At 43.1% G+C, this 14,929-nt stretch overlaps 2 protein-coding genes across 2 annotated transcripts; one reads left to right on the forward strand and one right to left on the reverse strand.

Annotated features, from left to right (window-relative positions):
- Positions 1 to 4,288: 4,288 nt before the first annotated feature.
- On the reverse strand, positions 4,289 to 10,391 carry LOC128266128 (peptidyl-prolyl cis-trans isomerase G). The gene is made up of 8 exons (XM_053002414.1): positions 9,980 to 10,391; positions 9,011 to 9,098; positions 8,258 to 8,287; positions 7,860 to 7,999; positions 7,656 to 7,800; positions 7,462 to 7,591; positions 6,587 to 6,787; positions 4,289 to 6,526 (listed from the first exon to the last, which is right to left on the reverse strand). The coding sequence occupies exons 1-8, from the start codon at positions 10,281 to 10,283 to the stop codon at positions 4,454 to 4,456; spliced, it is 3,111 nt and encodes a 1,036-aa protein (XP_052858374.1). The 5' UTR covers positions 10,284 to 10,391; the 3' UTR covers positions 4,289 to 4,453.
- An 838-nt stretch (positions 10,392 to 11,229) lies between these two features.
- On the forward strand, positions 11,230 to 14,648 carry LOC128266129 (glutamine--fructose-6-phosphate aminotransferase [isomerizing] 2). Its single transcript, XM_053002416.1, has 2 exons — positions 11,230 to 13,272; positions 13,993 to 14,648. The coding sequence occupies exons 1-2, from the start codon at positions 11,596 to 11,598 to the stop codon at positions 14,365 to 14,367; spliced, it is 2,052 nt and encodes a 683-aa protein (XP_052858376.1). The 5' UTR covers positions 11,230 to 11,595; the 3' UTR covers positions 14,368 to 14,648.
- The last annotated feature ends 281 nt before the right edge of the window (positions 14,649 to 14,929 follow it).

The following is a 14,929-nucleotide window of genomic DNA, read 5'->3' on the forward strand; positions in this document are numbered from 1 at the left end:
ACTGAGTTACCCGGCTGGCTGGCCAACCAAATGGAGCCATCAACGGGCCACGACTGAAACGAAGCCCCAAAAACGATGCTTAAATCGGGGATGCTTAACCAGGGAATGAAATGGAAATAGGGCATGCGCTGGGTTGCTCCTGTTTCGTTTTCACTATACCCCTGAACACTACTCTTTGGAAAATACGAAGAGAAAAGTCTCTTTGGCGTAGCTTATCACGGAATGGGAGAAGAACTTGGCCAGCAATTAGACATCTGTCAGCGTGTTGACCCAGGAAACACTCGAAGAATTCCCAGCTGAGGCACTCCATCATCTCCCAGGACACCACTGGCCACCCCACTCCACTTGCACTGCTGGGAGCTTCACAATGTTTTGATGACCATAATGACAACAATTAAATATAAATCACACAGCAACAACATGCCAAGGATTTACCTTCGTCCTTTTTTTTTCAGCCACGCACGCATACAATTAGCTTTTATGGCCGCGGGCCAGAGATGCGGAAAAGCAAGGAAAATAGCGGCCATGACCATGGTAATTTGAAAATATGGTAATTATGAAGCGGCTTTTGTATAAAAAACAGAGATGCCGAGCAGCAGAACCTCTGACACCGCCGCAGTGTCTGTTCTAATTAGGCGCACATAAATCGTGCCACAAACAACACCAGCCAGGAACGGCCAGGAAAAACAAAAACAGCAACAACGCCCATCAACAACAAATCCTAAATAACAATTAAAACAATTTTGCAAGATTAAAAACACCTTCCAGCCAATGCTTTAATATTTTAATTAAAAATTCCTTAGCCTCCGCAGTGAGATATAAGGTGTTAGTCAGTCCATTCCCTCCACTTCGAGAAAAGGGCCCCCTTGAACGGGCCCTTGAGCGAATGAGTGGCCGAGTGTTCCCTGAATGTTCCCCGGAGGCCTATGACTTTGAATTATTGCACGGCGAGTCATAAATTAAGTGCGTGGCCCTTCTGACCCCTGACCCCCTGGAAATTCTGCAGCTGTGTGTGTGCTTGGGCCCAGTTGTCGATGGTGGCCGCGATTTTGAGCTCCGGCCAATAAAGCACCGGCAGCCCAGGATAGTGCTAATTTTAAAATATTCATTAAGAATACACATAAACAATATACTTTAAAAGCTCTTGTAGTATTTTATGTTATTGATTTAAACCATATTAATAATAGTATTTTATTTAGTTGCTTTATGATTTAAACAGTAACATAATGAGTGAATATATCCAAAAATAATGTAAATATTAATATTTTTATAAGTATTTGAGAGAATATATCTCTCAGCTTTTAATAAAGCTGAAATTTATGTTCTTAACTGATTTAATTAAATATAAATATATACCTTTAAAAAAAAGTTGGAACTAATAAAATCTTTTCTTTTAAATAACTGTTCTTAACTGCTTACATTTATTATAAACATATAACGTTAAAAAATATGTAAAATTAATACTGGACACAGTGATTTATCATTTGATTTGTTTTAAAATTGTATATGTTATTTGCAAACTTGTGTTCTTCATTATTCTTAATTTTTTTTTCATAAAATTAACTTTCCGGCTCTCTTGAACTCTTTCTTGTGTGCAGTTCGTTCTAAATCTTACAGATTGCCAGTGTAACCAGTAAGTAAATAATAAATAAAACTAGCTATGATAAAATATTGCATTTAAGATAAGAAACCAACTTTACATTTTTCTAAGAAGAATAAAACGCTTCAACTAATTTATTTGTGTGATCATTGTGATTTTAATCAATTAATAAAATCAACATAAATACAAATTACTTTCCTTTAATACTAAAAAGTTATGCTAATTTGGTTGACTTCCAAACTCACAAATTGAAAAGAAATTGTAAATGTAGGTTGTAGATGATATAATATATAGAATACCTATAAAATCAATCCAGCTGTATGTGGGATAGTAATCCACTGGCTTTGTTTTTGGAAACCAACCTGTTGCTCCACTTTACATCCACATTACAAGAACATTTTACCCACTTATCGCTGCTCTTTCTCTCGAAATATTCGAGAAACAGTATTTGAAGACCAAAATCGGTGGGCGAAGGGGGATTTGCAGGAGACCCTTAGACCTTCATAAATAAATGCGCGAAGTTTTTGCGCTTGGGAGCGGCTGCCCTGAACCCGTTAACTGGGGGGCAGAAGGATGCGGCCAGGATATGGGGGCAGAATGAGGAGTGGCACTTCTCAAGTCGCTGTTGTGGCCGTGCAATCAAATTCAGACATTCGGAGGCACTCTCACCGCCCACTTGCGCTGCTTAAGTGTCGTAAAGTCCTGCTAAAGGATGCGAGGGCAGGTTGAGAAGAAGGAAAACTGGAGGGGGGGGGTGCTGCGCGGCAAGGACAACAACAAGTGCGGCTTTTATGATTTATGCAACTATCGCCTGCAGCCAAAAGTGGGTGGCAATTTTTTTTGTTGAGGGTGCGGGAGGGGGGGAGTGGCAGAAAGAGCCATTGCCAAAATCCTTGAGAGAGCCGCCCGAGGCGCGTAAATTCTTAGCTTTTTTATATATTTTTTTTTGGACATACGTCTCAGACTAAGCGGTTCGGGGATAAGGGGGGAATAAGGGGGAAAAGCGCTTCAAATTGTGCAATTTTTATGGACGCAGTGGGCGGCAAGGGGCGGCATTCATGAATAAAAGATTTTCCGATTCCGCACGACACCAAAACGCCTCCGCCTCCGCCTTCTCCTCCGCCTTCTCCTCCGCCTCCTCCTCTTGTCGCCCCAATTTATTATGCTGTTGGCCTTGCCGAGTGCAAATAATAAGCAGCAGCAAGTGCACAGCCACGCCCACCTGGCCACACGCCCACACAATTGGAGAGGCCGTTGAGGAAAGGCCTGGAAAATTAGCAAAGCAAACGCTCGGCTGCAGTTTACTTGCCATTTAAGCGCCGCACTCGACAGCTGTGTTTGTCAGTGGCACTTGCAACCAGTAACCAGGCAACAACAACAACAACAACAGCAGCAGCAACAACAACAACAACACCCACCCAAGAGCAACGCGCAACCTACAACCGAACAACAAACAACAAGAAAAACCTGCAACCTGCAACCTGCAACGACAGCCACAACTGCCCGAAAGTTGCCCTTGCAGTTTTATTATTTTTCTTCCCACGACATTGTTTGTCTCTCGAAACCAAAGGGTCTCGAAACCAAAGGCCTTAAAGAAATGCATATAAAATATAAGAATATTGGGCAAGCACACAGGGCCATTTGGTCAAAGGTTGATGGTTAGGGAGTAACAATTTCGCTTGGCAATTAGTTAGTTCAAACAGCTGGGAAAAACACATTCAATCCCTGCCATTCTGACAAATCCTTTGGCAAACCAAATTTACATATGTAGTTACAATTAGTTTGTTTTTAATTTTACACTTTTCACTTCATTGTTGTAGCTTTTAAAAATCAAATTTAATATACAGTTAAAAAAAACGTTTAGACTAGTTCTACTAGTGCTAGCGTCTTATATCAAATATTTTTGTTTTATTTTAACCTCAAGATGAATTAAACTTTATGAAATATTAATTTAATTTTAAAAAATTTGAATAACCATTTGATAGATTAAAATAAAATGCAGAACAGCAGTCATGATTTCAGTTCTTTAATTTTAGACGTGGCGCCATCTGTTATCTGAGACTAAGAATGCTGCCAAGCAAACTAAGAGTGCTGCCTTTTCAATGGGCATCACTTTTTAAATTTCATTCATCCAAAGGTTGATGTCTCTGATAAATTACTATCCGATTTCACAACCTTAAGTCTTTCTCACTGCTAAAAAGTGGCGCGAAATAATTTTCGTAGCGTTCACACTAACATACTTTATTATAAATTAAATGAGAATAATGTTATTTCCTTAAATGTTTTGGACATTTTTGTTTTTCAAAATTGGAATCGTATTAATAAACATTTTTTTTTTTATTAGCTTTGTCCGATTGCTTATTTTTATTGTATTGTAAAACCAAATTTTATGTTTAGAAATTAGTTTGCAATTTATGAAAAAACAATACTAATTTAAGTGAAAGTTACAATAATATGTAATACATTCTGGAACACGCTTAAATCATTAATCCCTAAACAAATATTTATTTCTTATTGAATAAGAATTTTAATAGTTGTTTGGTAGCTTGAGAAGCTACTGTAACTAAATAAGCATTCCTGGAGAACTATTCTAAAAAAAAATAAACATTTCAAAATACAGTGACTCAATAAGACTAAATTGTAAATAGTCATAAGAAACTATTTTTAATATAAATAAACAGTTTAATATTATACTGACGTTTTGCTTTATTAAACGGACTTAGTTACAAAAATTGGGGGTCGCGCGATTTTTACATTGCAATTCCGTTTAAAGGTCTGAAAAGATGTGGAACAAAAACTCGGTTTGCCGCTCTGGGGGATTCAACTTCTGTCTGTCTGGGATTAGTGATGACTTTAGTCGGAGTCGGAGCGCGTGGATGCCTTCTTTGATTTTTTATGCTTGCGCTTCTTGTCGCGATGTCGGTCCTCCGCACTGGACTCGCGTTTGCTTCGGGCGGCGCTGGCATCGGTTTTTGCCTCGCTTCCGGCGGCCGCATCATTTCCAGCAGCCACCGTAACCACTCGCTCCTCGTCGTGCAGCTTCTTCAGGGTCTCGGCCTTCAGGCGCTCGAGTTCGTTGAGTTCGCGCGTGGTGCGCTCCTTGTTCAGGTCTTCCTCGCGCTGTTTCTCCAATCGGCGCTCCTCCAGGTCATCCTGGCGCTGCTTCTCCTGCCGCAGCTCCTCCGCCTTGGCGATCTCCTTGCGCATGTGCTCCTTCATGAGCAGTGCGGCCTCCGCCCGCTTCTGCATCTTCTCGCGGGCCGCCTTCTCGCGATCCTCGTCCATGGGCAGGGCGGAGGTCAGCTTGGGCAGCGGACTGCGCGAGCGGCGGCGGCGGGAGCGACTGTTTGAGGGACTGCGACTACGTGAGGAGCTGTGCCGGCGTCCGCGGCTGCGACTGCGTCTGTTTCCGGACGAATCGCGGCGCCTTCTGCCCGCCGACTCCTGTCGCCTTCGGCCGGACGCGGCGTCCTGGCGTCTTCTGGCAGGCGATTCCTTGCGTCTTCTCTCGGGCGAGTCCCTGCGTTTTCGGTCGGGCGAATCCTTGCGCCTTGAACCTTGTCTTTTGACTGGAGAATCCTGTCGCTTTCTGTCTGCGGAATCTTGACGCTTTTTACCCGGCACATCCTGACGCTTTCTCCCCGGCGAATCCTGCTTTTTCACTGGGGAATCATGTCGCTTTTTGGCCGGCGAGTCCTGACGCGAATCTTGTCTTTTGGCGGGCGAATCTTGTCGCTTTCTGTCTGAGTCCTTTCGCTTTCTGCTCGCACTGTCCTCACGTGTTTTGCCTGCAGAATCCTCTCGCTCTTTGCGAGTAGACTCCTGTGTCTTTTTGTCATGCGAATCTTCTCGCTTGCGATTGCGACTGTTGGGAGAGTCATCTCGCTCCTCGCGCTTTTTGTTGGGAGAAGCCTCCCGCCTTCTGTCATTGGAATCGGCGCGCTTTCTTTCCGGTGAGTCGCGACGCTTCCGTAAGGGCGAATCCTCTCGCTTTCTTTCCGTTGAATCCTGTCGCTTCCTAGCCTGCGAGTCCTGACGTCTTCTGCCCGACGACTCCTGACGCTTGTGATTGGGTGAATCGTGCCTGCGGCCCTGACTACGGGAACGCTGCTGACGCCGTCGGTCGCCGCTGGGAGAGCCCCTTCCTCGGATGGGTGACAAGGGAAAGCGATTCCGGTACTCGTTGTCCTGCGAACGCGAACGACGGCGTCGATCCCTGTCCGCAAACGGGTTGCGTCGATTGCCGCCGCCGCCGCGATTGAACTGGTTTTGATTAGGGTTCTGGGCTGGTTGATTCTGTCCGGGACGTCTGGCGGGCGAACGCTGCTGACGACGAGGCGGTGAATTCCGGCGAGGGCTGCGCGAGCGACTGCGCTTGCCCTTGGCCTTTTCCTCCCGCTTGGAGTTCCTATCCTTGCTGGAGGATGGCTCCACATTGACGTCCAGCTTGCTGGGTGGCTTCACCTTCAACTGCTCACGCTCTTCGTCCTCTGACTCGGCTTCGGTTTCCGTCTGCTGCTCGTAGTCCAAGGCATTCATGTCCATCGACTTGCGGCGCTTGAGAGGAGTCACATCCTTTGCCTTGTCCTTGTCGCCGGCCTTCTCCTTGTCCTTATCCTTGGGCTTGCCGCGTTCGGATGTCTCTTTGGACTTGGTTTTATGGTCTGGAGAGAATTTATCTGGCGTCACTTTGCCGCCGTACGTGCTGGCATGGGAGAGTTCGAAAAAGGATTGCTTGGGATTCTTGGTGGCTTCCTCGTGGCGGCGCTTTCGCTCATGCTCGCGGCGCTTCACCTCCTCCTCGCGCATTTTGCTCTCCTCTTCGAGGCGCTCCAAGTCAGACAGCTTGATGGTGCGCTTCTGGGCATGCTTCCAATGGGGTGGCGTATTGCTCCGCGACCGACTGCGCGATGGTGTGCGAAAACGCTGGAAAAGGGGTTTTTATTTAGGTCGTTTTGTAATGTATTTTGGGAGCCTTGAACTTACAAACACGCCACGGCCTTTGACAATGCGTCCGCTACGCGATGTCGGCGGCGCCTGCTTCTTTGACCAGCCAAAGTTATTGCGATTGCGGTCTCGATCCTGATCTCTGCCTCGATCGCGATCGCGATCCTGTCCTCGACCTGCACGATCCTCGCGGTCTCGGGACCTTGATCTCTCACCGCGCATTAGGAATTTGTTCGATACCTGGACAGAAAGGCATTAAGTACATCAATATGGTCTTTTAAACTTTTTGAATTTAACAGAATAAAACAGCTTATGTTAGAAAAAGAAAACCCTTTTTAAGTCATGCCAGTGAAATACAGATGAACATAGCTGCAACGTTGATTATTTTGCGAGCTGCATTAGTACTGTAAGCTTTAAATAACAGTTGCGTTCAAAGTAATAGTAGTTTTTCAAAGATTATGGAAGCAGCTATCAAAAATAATATGAAAGCTTTAATAAACTTTTTTTTGTATGTTTTCGTGAAGCTAATATTATAAACTAAATGGGGCAAACACAGAAATCCATACTTATAACAGGCATATTTTAAAATATTAAAAAAAAAGTGTTTTCTTCGTAGTTAAAAAAAACTAATTGCAGATGACCGAGGTGTTATGGTTATCTTCTTAAATTGTTATAAAATCATTAACAGTTTTTTAAAAAATGTATTTTTTTCCCTTGAAAAACTAAATTAACATCAAAGGTTTTTTAAGCCTTTGTTTATTGGCAAGTAAGTAAGCATTCTAATGAAAAATAAAAAGCAAAGTTGTGCCATGCCTTAAAGGTATGTTTTTAAGCTTTATACATTGTCCCACCACTATTTTGACCGCAGCTGTATATAAAGCATTCCAATTAATAAATAAAAGTTAATGGCGCACCTCTGGTATCTCGTTAGGATCTATCTTGGTTACTGTGACCAGTGGATGGAGCTCGCCCTCTTCGCGCTCCCCCTCATCTTCATCCGGCGGATTCTGCTCATGCTTTCCATTGCCACGTCTGGCTTCATTGCTATACATAAGATCAAGAAAATATTACAAATAAATAAGGACAATAATTCCCTATTGGGACGTACTCTTCGCTATCGCTTGACTTGGTTTCCTTGCGACTACGCTTCTTCTTTTTATCCTTGCGCTCGGCCTTCACTTCAGCCTCACTGTCCTCGCCGTTTGAATCGTCCGTGGCCGTGGAGCGTCGCTTCCGCTTCTTTTCCTTCTTGGCTAAGCGTTTAGAAAAGGTAATTAGCAAGAGTAATTTTAAATACGTTTAGTATGCACACCCTTTGTCTGTCTAACCAATTCCCCGCAGTTGGCTATGGCCGCATCCTGCAGCGGCCGTGAGTTCCGATCGATGGGCAGATCCTCCAATTGACGCACCAACTCCTGACCGGATATAACTTGTCCGAATACAACATGGATACTGCAAGAAGGAAATATTGAATTTAATAATTTGATCATTAAGAGGGTGAGGAACAGGGAAGGTACATAATATTGCATTTCATGAAAATACATTTTTAAGTTTTATATAAATTTATGTTTATATGCTTAAAAGTAATGATTGAATTGTAATATGTTTTGCTTTAGTTTTGACTATAAGTTACAAGAGTAAATGAGAACTTTTTAATATAATGTTATGCAAGTTATGTACAATACCTGGGCTTAGTTTCGGAATACTTACTTGTCCAAATGTGGCGCAGGCTGTGTTGTACTACAATGAGAAACAGAAGAAGAGAAAAATATTCTTTACACTTTGGCTAACTGGTTGTTGGTTGTTGCAGTAGGCAGTTGCAGTTGAAATCGATGTTGTTGGTTCAGTTGTTGTCGTTTGTTGTTGCTGTTGTTGTTGTTGTTGTTGTTGTGCAGGTGTACAACAAAGTTTAAAGGGTTTCAAGGTGTAGTAGTAGTAGGTGGCACACACACAGGATTTTGGCAAGCCACCAACCACAAATAGCCGCTGCAGTTGGCCATGGCCAACACGATTGGATCCAGCAGATCCAGCTGGAGATCCAAATCCAGATCCCAGATCCCGGCAAAGATCCAGGAAGAGCCGAGAGGGACATAGAGATACACACGCACAGAGACCAAGGACCAAAGACCACGGGAGCAGAAAGAGTGTCCGCCTTTCCCTTGGTTTTTGCACCCACATGGACCGAATGGTGGATGTGGAAGTGGTAGGTGGTGCAGCAGTGAATTGATCTGTCCGCTGGTGGTCAGTGGGACGCTCTAGGCACGCTCTACTGCCCACGGGCTAAGGCTAAATGGCAATAGATTAATGAACAACAACAGACGTTTAAATATAATAGATAAACTGGAGGACGAAGAGAGAGATTTTAGCTGAATAATCGGTGCCTGCAACAGAACTGAAACTAAATTTACGGCGCTTTTAGTCCGGACTTCGCCGGTGGAAGGCCCTCGAACGAGCTCCACTTACATAAAGAACTGCGAGCCATTGGTGTTCTTGCCACGGTTGGCCATCGACAGCAGGAACGGGCGATCGTGCTTCTTGTCAAAGCATTCGTCTGAAAACAGGAAGAGTAAATCGGTAAAGTCTCAGGTAGTCTTGGCAAAATATATACCTAAAATGGAAACATAAAAAAACAATTAGCATGTTTTATCTAGCTCCTCACTGTATCATGTACATATGTGAATTTTCCATTTCGGAGAGTAATTACAATGTAGTAATCATCAAAATAAAACACCTCAGAAACTATAATTCCTGTACTTATTTGAACATAGTATTTTAGCATGTTTTATTTAATTGTATGTAGATTAATTCCTAAATTTCTTCAAAATGGATTCGGTTAAATGGCTTTAAAAAATATACATATGTACGCCTGTTTTGAGTCCGTTTTATTTCGCACCTAAGCTTTTTTATTTAGCTTTTGTGGATGTAAATAAATAATTGCACTTGCAATCAATTTTAAGTTTTTGCTCCCAGATTCTATCCCACCAGCCTTGTTAAATTTAAGTGGATGATTGTTGTGTACATGACATTCGAATTATTAGGTCTAATTGGAAAGAAAGTTTTAGAAAGTTCAAAAAAATGGATGAACAGTTAAGTGTGTCCACTTGGATACAAGTTTATGGTTGTTCTAAACAACTTTAGGAGGAAGTTTTAAATTAAATTACAAACAAATAACCTTATACCAAAGCTTTCTTATCTCTTAAAACTTTCATAAACATCTCCCAAAAAAAAAAGTTTTTCATATAATAAGTAGTTTGTGTGAAAATTTTGTATGGCCGGGCTTAAAATTTAATGGTATATAAATGAAACCATTGTAAAGTTCACCCTTTCGAATGCCCACTGTATTGATTTTTTCCTCAACCACAACCACAAATAACGGTGCCTATGAATATGTACATACAATGTGAAGCCCCAGCCCCCTTTCACAAAACTCACCCTCGAAAGTTCCACCGTAAACGGACTCGCCGCCGGTGCCGTTGCCCGCGGAGAAGTCGCCCGCCTGGACCATGAAGTCCTTGACCACGCGGTGGAAGATCACCCCCTTGTAGTGGAGCTTCTTGCCGGTGGTCAATCCGATTCCCTTCTCGCCCGTGCACAATGCCCGGAAATTCTCCGCCGTCTTCGGCGCCACATCCCCGTACAGTTCGAAAACAATGCGGCCCACGGCCAAACCGCCCAGAGAAATGTCGAAAAAGCATCGCGATCGCGATGCGCTCGCGTCGCGCTTGTTAACAGTCATTATTATCGCCGCTTTTTTCCACTAAATGCAATTAAATACGTATTTTCTTCCCGTTTTCGCGTTGCACAATGCTGGCGTTGCCAACTCGTTTCAAAATGCAAAGGGTGCAGTGGGACCGTGCGAGAGGTAGAGAGAAAAACTAAATACTGATAAAAAACATACTGAGTCCTGGAACAAGTATATTATTTTTTGCAAATTAATTTAACTTAATTTAAAAATAAATAAAACCACTCAATCTATGAATCGCTCAAGCTAAGTAAAGTGAAAGAAATTAGCTGCTTTACAAAATCAGCAGGATCAACTATAGGTCGTTTCCTCAAATGCCAAAAATTTCTTCAATTGGGGAATATCCAAAAAATGTGAATTAATTAATCAGCTTTTAAAACTTAAAAACCATATTTAATTTGTTGTGCATTTTATTAATAGATTTTACATTGCACCCACCAACTAATTTAAAGATATTTCATGTTAATTTAAATTTATTTTTAGATGTAGTCAAAAATAACCTTAACATGTTTAAGACCTTAATATTCGTGTACTCTATTGCCGATAAAAAGATTTTTAGTTTTAAAAGTGTAACATAAACAGTAGTTTTAAATAAAACTAAAAAAATGATATATATATATAAGATGTACTGTTTAAAAGATTGTTGATTGAATTAAAATAAATTTAACTTTACGTTCGATGTTCAATCCTATCAATTTAATGCAACTTATATCTTTTTAAAAGTGTTTATTTTCTTAAATTGACTTATTTTTGTAATACCGCAATATCTTACGAAACAAAATAATATATATTAGTAAACTACATTTATTTATTATTAATATCATTTTAAGATCAACAAAATTAAAATATGTTCAATGATAATATATATTGAAAATTGTTAGGAACACAAGTTTGAAAGAAAATAGACATTCAAAATTGAAATCTACATAGTTTAATAAATATTCAAATTTTCAAAAACCGAACTTTTTCCATCCCTCGCTCCAAAACGGTCACACCAAAGCCAATGTTTACATGGTGTCTGTTTAACTGTGTGGGTGTGAGTGAGCGCGCAATTCGGCGCATGTGTGGGTGTGAGCGGGAGAGCAAGACGAAGACGTGTTCTTTTGCCTCAAAAAGCAAATAATTTGTTTTATCAGAGAAAAACAAAAAATTCCAGCAACTGTCGGCGATAAAAACACGACAATCGCATTGCAGCCGCGACAGAGCGAAAAATCAGCCTCAGCTGACCGGAAAGTTGTACACACTTGCGCTTGCGACGTGGAAAATCACCAAGCGGACTAGAGAACCTAATTCCGAGAATTTCAGAATGTGTGGCATATTTGCGTACTTGAACTACTTGACGCCCAAATCGCGACAGGATGTTTTGGATCTCCTGGTGCAGGGACTGAAGAGGCTGGAGTACCGCGGCTACGACTCCACGGGCATTGCCATCGACGCCTTGAATTCCGGGGAGGAGCAATCCATACTGCTGATAAAACGGACTGGCAAAGTGAAGATCCTGGAAGATGCGGTGGCAGAGGTTTGCCTGGGTCAGGACTACTCCCTGCCCATAGACACCCACATTGGGATAGCCCACACCAGATGGGCCACCCATGGCGTTCCCTCCGAGGTCAACTCGCATCCGCAGCGATCTGACACGGAGAACAGTTTCGTGGTGGTCCACAATGGCATCATAACCAACTACAAGGATGTGAAGACCTTGCTGGTGAAGAGGGGCTACATCTTTGAATCGGACACGGACACGGAGGTGATTGCCAAGCTGGTGCACCACCTGTGGCAACAGCATCCTGGCTACACCTTCGGGGAGCTCGTGGAGCAGGCCATCCAACAATTGGAGGGCGCCTTTGCCATTGCCTTCAAGTCGAAACATTTCCCCGGGGAATGTGTGGCCAGCCGCAGAGGATCCCCCCTCCTGGTGGGCATTAAGGCCAAAACCAAGCTGGCCACCGACCACATACCCATCCTGTACGCCAAGGCCCACCGGCCACATGGTCAGCCGCAACAGCAGGCCTTCCCAGTTCTGCCGCCCGGCGATTGCAGTGCCGAATTCCAGCCGCTGGAGCGCAAGGAGGTGGAGTACTTCTTCGCCTCCGATGCCTCGGCCGTTATAGAGCACACGAACAGGGTGATTTACCTGGAGGATGACGATGTGGCCGCCGTGAAGAGCGACGGCACCCTCAGCATTCACAGGCTAAACAAATCCTCTGACGATCCGCATGCCCGGGAGATCATCACCCTCAAAATGGAGATCCAACAGATCATGAAGGGCAACTACGACTACTTTATGCTGAAGGAGATCTTCGAGCAGCCGGAATCCGTGGTCAACACCATGCGTGGCAGGATGAGGTTCGACACGCAGAGCGTGGTGCTGGGAGGAATCAAGGAGTACATACCGGAGATCAAGCGTTGTCGCCGTCTAATGCTGATAGCATGTGGCACATCCTATCACAGTGCTGTGGCCACCAGGCAGCTGCTGGAGGAACTCACCGAACTGCCTGTGATGGTGGAACTGGCCTCCGACTTTCTGGACAGGAACACCCCCATCTTCCGGGATGACGTGTGCTTCTTCATCTCGCAATCGGGCGAGACAGCGGACACGCTGATGGCGCTGCGGTACTGCAAGCAGCGGGGTGCCCTCATCGTGGGCGTCACGAACACAGTGGGCAGCAGCATCTGCCGGGAGTCGCACTGTGGCGTGCACATCAATGCGGGGCCCGAGATCGGGGTGGCCTCCACCAAGGCCTACACCTCCCAGTTCATTTCGCTGGTCATGTTCGCCCTGGTCATGTCGGAGGATCGCCTGAGCCTGCAGCAGCGGCGATTGGAGATCATCGAAGGACTGTCGCAGCTGGATGAGCACATCAGAACCGTCTTGAAGCTGAACTCGCAGGTGCAGGAGCTGGCCAAGGAGTTGTACGAGCACAAGTCGCTGCTCATCATGGGCAGGGGATTCAATTTCGCCACCTGTTTGGAGGGAGCTCTGGTAAGGATATTTTAAGGTTTCATGGGAAATAAGAAAAATCTGTACTACACTAAATTTTTCTGATATTTTATAAAGTCCGTCAATCAAAGACTGTCACTATCATTTGATTGAAGCACCAATTTTTTGCACCTCTTATCAGTTAATTCTTTGAATTTGAAATCTAATCTTTTGGCTCAGTATTGATAACCCACCCTCTTAAATAACAAGACACAATTAATAAAGCATTATGTTTATTGCTTTTTCTTTAATATTTGGAAACCAAAAGTTGTATATAAATGCTGACCCATTTTTTGGACCGTTTCTTATCTAATCTTTTAACTCAGTGTTGACAAGTGTTTTATTTGCATATACATGATTTGTTTATCTTAATACAAAGTGATATATACATACTATATCCTATTAAATAACAAGACCCAATTATTAGCATTGAGATAAATAGCTTAAATAGGTCTTTAACAATAAGATGGAAAAGCACTGATGTCAACAATTCAATTAAGTTGTTTATTGTAGTTTTATAATTCCATTTGCCCTGTGCACTTTAAACAAGCTTTTTGTTTAGTGCTTTATTGAAATTAACTTATTTCATTGTTTATTTAATCATGTTTTCCGACGGAAATATTTAAAAAACAATGTATCAAATTCCTTTTTACTCTGGTGCAACTTGAATTTAAAATAATCACATTTACGATTTAATCTTATTGCCAATCCTCTGCCTTACAGAAAGTCAAGGAGCTGACGTACATGCACAGCGAGGGTATCCTGGCTGGAGAGCTGAAGCACGGACCACTGGCCCTCGTGGACAAAGAGATGCCCGTGCTGATGATCGTCCTGCGTGACCCGGTCTACACCAAGTGCATGAATGCCCTGCAGCAGGTGACCTCGCGCAAGGGCAGGCCCATCCTGATCTGCGAAGAGGGCGACTCCGAGACCATGGCCTTCTCCACACGATCGCTGCAGATCCCGAGGACCGTGGACTGCCTGCAGGGCGTGCTCACGGTTATTCCGCTCCAGCTGCTGTCCTATCACATCGCCGTTCTGCGAGGATGCGACGTGGACTGCCCCAGGAATCTGGCCAAGTCGGTGACCGTGGAGTAGGCGCCACTGTTATCTGGCATGGTGGCCGCACCAAGAATTCCATTTTAGTATCTGCCTGAGGAAAACAGACCCTAGCATATAAGTTGAAATCTATTGGTATTTGCAAGGACTAAAATCCGATATTACTCCATTTAACCCGCTGTGTCCCAATCGGCTACAGCCGGACCTGTTAACCCTTTGCATTTTGTAGCCCCTACTGACCCCTAGTTGTGTTGTGACTCTATTACTTTTTGTGAATGTGCAATTGAAATATAAATATTTCCATATTTTCTAAAAGAAAAGTTGTTTAAAATTTATATTTAAAATACATGTTTTGGGATTAATTATATTTTTTTTTTAGTTCAGTTTTATCGACTCATCCCAAACATTTCTAGCGTTTTTTGTAAACTAAATGGAATAAGGATATACAAATTTGTACCTTTGAATAATTATTTGTAATTCAATCGACGGAAAAGATTTTTTGCCGTGCAAAAGTAAAATAGGAAATGTTTACAATTTATGCAAAATTTTTTTTGCTTTAATGTTTTCTGTTCAATATAAAACTTTCATTAGCGTTTAAAAT

The sequence above is a fragment of the Drosophila gunungcola genome, chromosome 3R, assembly GCF_025200985.1.
Source record: "Drosophila gunungcola strain Sukarami chromosome 3R, Dgunungcola_SK_2, whole genome shotgun sequence".
Lineage (NCBI taxonomy): Eukaryota > Metazoa > Arthropoda > Insecta > Diptera > Drosophilidae > Drosophila > Drosophila gunungcola.